At 40.6% G+C, this 4,899-nt stretch overlaps 1 protein-coding gene across 1 annotated transcript; it reads right to left on the reverse strand.

The window, feature by feature from the left end:
- Positions 1-944: 944 nt before the first annotated feature.
- pax1a (paired box 1a) lies at positions 945-4,664 on the reverse strand. Its single transcript, XM_085343565.1, has 6 exons — positions 4,661-4,664; positions 3,407-4,036; positions 2,213-2,346; positions 1,528-1,741; positions 1,411-1,413; positions 945-1,048 (listed from the first exon to the last, which is right to left on the reverse strand). The coding sequence occupies exons 1-6, from the start codon at positions 4,662-4,664 to the stop codon at positions 945-947; spliced, it is 1,089 nt and encodes a 362-aa protein (XP_085199691.1).
- Positions 4,665-4,899: the final 235 nt, after the last annotated feature.

Here is a 4,899-nt window from a genome sequence, read left to right on the forward strand (position 1 = left end):
AACTTAATCTCTTTGTCATCGATTCAAACAGGTTACAGGTCATTAAAAGCCCCAAAAAAGGCCAAACGACGCTTTCACAGCTCTTTATTTCACCACCGCCTGGAAAACGGACAACAGTAATATCTGGCAATATCTTAAAGGCCTGTGCCATCACCAATATAGCCAAAGTTAGATTTCAGGGTCCTAATGGTAGGTTAAATTTCTGGTAATCAAAAGCATAATGATTAAGAAAAACTGGCACGAACTGGGGTGAGCCGACCATGGCACTGTCACGGGCTGAAATTAAAAGAAAACTTTACTTCAGCTTTTTCATCTGATTTCCAAATCATAAACTCATCACCTAGTCCCATAAATTAGGACTGAACCAGCTGGTGTCCTCTCATTGATCAAAAGTGAAATGATATCAGCGGCAACAACATGTGGCATTTAAGAAAAAGGCTTTATTTTTGAATATTTACAATGAAATTATAAAAATATATAATTAAAGCTTTGGCAAATATTTTACATTTAGACAATTTATATAATTTGTTCACATCGTTGAGTCACTGTAGAGTCATGGCCACAAATTAAAGATAAGATAATGATAAAAATGGCGGATTACAGACCAGCTCTGGTTTTAGGAAGAAAACATCCAAGGCGGAGGAGACTTACACAATGTTTTTTGATTTTTTTTTAAATCCTGCAATCTCAATTGGAGAATATACTGTCCAGCAACATGAAGGGTTTCAAATGAAAAACAAAGAAAACTATCAGCCAGTGCGGGGAAACACCGATACATCCATGCAAGCTTACATTCATATGGCCGCAGAGACCTGCACTCATAATGCACGTGATCTGGCCCGTGTTTAGATGCAAACAAGCCGTTAGTGTTCAGACTTACTGTCGCAGTTGTTGAAATGAGTTCATTTAAATGGTTGTGGTGACTAAGGTGTTATAATCCCCGGTTATGATGATGAGGTAGGGAGACTGAGTCCGTGCACACTGTTCAAGTCTTCATGTTGCTGCTGCTGCTGCGGCTTGCTCAGGGGACTGGGCGGTTTTCTGTCTCCTGCAAAAAACAGAAGAAATATACAGTGTGCAAATTCCCATCAGGTGATTATTTGCTTCTGTAGAATGGGTCTAAAGAGAACTGTTTTACTTAAGTTTAAAATCCACTTGCTTTCCTCAAACTAGGAACATTTTCAGACGTATTTCCTTAAAAAGTAAGTTTCCAAAGGCTAAAATGGTCTCGGGCAACTTGGCTGGCATGAAGTTGTCCAAGTCTGAAAGGTCAATATTTGATCATTGTCATACAGTTAGACTTTCTCTGGGATTGGGTGTTTACATCCGTTACGGTCATTGCTTATTGCAAAGTGTGGGTGCGTGACAAGAGAAAGGCAGGGAGAGAACCGCGTGGCCTTGTGCGGCCACCAGCTGAATACATTTCAAAAAGTAAAAAATAAAACAAAAACACAACAACAACATTTAATAAAAAAATTACAAGTAATAATAATAATGATAATAATAATATGCCTGCCTGTCCTGTACCTTCTCGGGCCTGGTGTTTAAAGGTCATCGGGGAGTGGATTTCTCCTGCGTGCATGCTCATCCCGCTGCTTGGGTGGGACAGAGCCGGGCTCTGCGTCTGCCAGTGGTGGTGGCCCGGGGCCACGTATCCGCCTGCTGGCCCACTGTACACCCCGTACTGATTGGTTGGGGAGTAAGCACACGCCGGTACATAACTAGACAATGTCGAGGAAGGCTGTGGACAGGCAGATAAGACATGCGGAAAATAAGCACAAACACACAAAATTGACAGAACTTCTAATTGCAGGCTGTGTGACAGCGGCATGTGGCCTTCGGCAGTGGTTCTGAGAAACGGTGCTTGGTGTTTGAGTGGTTTCGAATACATGTGTTTCACTATAATTTAATTTACCATGAATACGCTAAACTAGAATATATACGCGCTACTAGATTTCCTCCATCGACCATCCACTTCAAAACTCAAAAGACTCGTTTACCCAATAAAATCCCGCCTGAACGCAAAAAGAACTCTGTGGATGAGCCCTTTTTACAGTTTTGCCACAGGCCTTTGTAGCACGAGCATCTGGCATTAAGCACTTTGGACTGTTTCTTTTACAGAAAATAAATTAAAGCAATGCAAGGTGTGCATACGTGTGCAGTTTGAGTGTAGAAAGGTCACGGGCCGTGCAGTGTACCCACAGATTTTTACCTGAGCATATTTTATGTCGGCGTCAATGGCTGACTTGTCAATCCCGTTGACTGTGTGCGCGGCTGGGAAAGCTGCTCTGTTGACACTACCCCACTCCTCCATTTTTGGTGGGTATCCCTCTGTCCCAGCAATTGCTGATTTAGAGACAGTAACTTTACGTTAAAAGTGTGTAAAAATTAAAAATTCTCAGGTTTCAGAAAATCAAAAGAAAAAACAAAGGAAAGGTAAAGAAAGGAAAATGACAGGGCAGTTTCATTTAACGTCATAATTATAAAAGTAGAAGACAGGTAAACAATTTCCTCACTAACTTTTCTTGAGTATCAAACAGATTTAATTTTCAATACTGAAAAATAGTTTTCAAGACAGGATAAATATAATATTTAATACTATAATAATTATAATTACTCCAGCGCGCAGCTTAATAATGAGTAATAAATAAATAAATACAACTGTCTTAAAAAATAAACAGAAAAAAGCTGTTCGGTTAGAAGGCAACAGCAGCTCATTATAAACATTTCTCTCCGTTTTAATGATTTTTTTTAGGTTTTATTACATAATAAAGTCCTACATGTTATTTTTTATGCGTATGAAAGACAGAGAAAATATAATTGCATAAGGTTTTGAGGAATTTGATCGAGAAAGTATATCTTTAAATAAATATATTATATATATATATATATATATATATATATATATATATATATATATATATATATATATATATATATATATATATATATATAATTTTATTTTTTAGTTCTACATATGTTTTGAATAAATTCAGTTGGAACACAACCGTAGCTGTGAGACCCAACAGTAGATGAGTAAATGAGTAAAATGAGTAAAACACCAGCAAGGCAGAGGGAAAAAAATATAAGGAGTGCTTGAATTATTAGGTTGGATGTAGCAGGTGGGCAAGGTGTTTGTAAATGTATCATCCCATGAAAAGGCCCATTGAGCGTGGCCTTACTACGTTCTGGCTGAATGGTGAAATGGAGGCCTGTGCACATTTTAATGGGCACATTGTCCCGTCTGTTGCCATAGCTGCTTGTACGCAGAGGTATGGAAACTAGTCGTGTGGAATTGCACAATAACCAGCTGTTCAAGTTTATTAAGCTCTTATTTGTGAGAGATAAAGTGTCGTGCATTTTGAAGCCTGTGATTTTAAGGATTATAAAGTGTCGTTTTCCTCACCTGTAGGATCCATGAAGGCTCGTATTCCGAGGATGTTACTGACGGTGTGCGCAGAAGGCCAGGCCCTGGAAATGCTCACATGTCCAGCCGTCACTGGTACTCCAGGAGGGCTGCCCATTTTAGTGCTAGTGGGTGACATAGTGTTGGGGTAGGAATAAGGGTATATGTGGTTGTAGGGGAGGCCTGCCTGCGCGGAGGCTTGCTTGGTGCTTTCATACTGGTTAGGCTGGGAGAGATTTCCAATCTTGTTGCGTAAAATCCTGCTGATCGAGCTAACCGACGGGACATTGTACTTGTCACAAACACCATCAGCCAAAAGCCTGTCCCGGATCTCCCAAGCAAAGATCCCGGGGTCATTTTGTTTGTAGTCCCTGATGTTTTTCACCACGTTCGGCGTCGTGACTCGGGGTTTGCTTCCACCGATGGCACCGGGTAGTATGGAGCCAGTCTCGTTGTACCTCGCTAAAATCTTGCTCACGCAGCCGTGGGAGACTCGGAGTTGCCTGCTTATATCACAGGGTCTAATCCCGAGCTGAGCCAGCTCTACAATTCTTAACCGTATGGCGTTAGGTAGAGGTCGGCCGTTGACGAACACACCGCCCAGTTGGTTCACCTCTCCATAGGTTTGCTCTGCAGGAAAAGAGAAAGATACGAGTTACGTGTTGTTACTCTTTGAGTTGAGTCCACTAATGTGATCAAAGAAAATATTACAGCGTGTTTTTTCATTGCATTTATTCTGACACATATTCAATTAAGCGAAAAAAAAAAAATAGTGAGAGGCAAAAGCATTTTAAAATGCTCAGCTGAGACCGTTTGATGCAGTTCAGTTGTAATCCACGCCATAAACCGAGTTCATAAAGCTGATAGCTGGTTAACCTTTACTTTGCAACTATACAAAGTATATAAAGTGTTTGGCTGGGATTAGCCTCCAACACAACAAAAACATAAAAAATGGCGAGCTCGAAGAATACAAACAAGAGCGCTTCAAAGAAACGCGTCTCACTGGATAATTGGTTCTGTGGTTAAGTTTACGATTTAAAGCTTTAAACAGGCTGTCATTCCTGCTCAGCAGTGCTGGAAAAAATCCCCCAAAGAATAAACTTGTTCTCCAAAAGGTTTTTTTTTTATTTGCACATTATCTGAACTTGGAGAAGGGGAAAAGTTCCTTAATTCTCTTTTTACGCAGGCGTGCTGAGTTTGGATACGCTTCCATAAGCTACATGTCACTGAAGCATGCAGACGGTAAAGGCTTACCCATTTGCCTATATGTTTTGAGATGCTTGGAAATATAGGTGTCCTTTCAAATGGCTGAATGCGCCGAGCGAGATCAGAGAAGAAAAGGGAACGGGAGGAATGAGCCCCAGAAGAGAAAACGTAGACCTTTTTAAAATCCTCCGAAAGCAGCGTGCCCGCTTCTTTTTGGAAGCAAGTGCCTGCAAGGTACAATAGCGCCAAAGTGATCTTCATCCGATATATGCAATTTAGAGTTATCC

Source organism: Diplotaxodon limnothrissa, linkage group LG19, assembly GCF_057381915.1.
Source record: "Diplotaxodon limnothrissa isolate DT_005_m linkage group LG19, D_limnothrissa_male_GT1.1, whole genome shotgun sequence".
NCBI lineage: Eukaryota > Metazoa > Chordata > Actinopteri > Cichliformes > Cichlidae > Diplotaxodon > Diplotaxodon limnothrissa.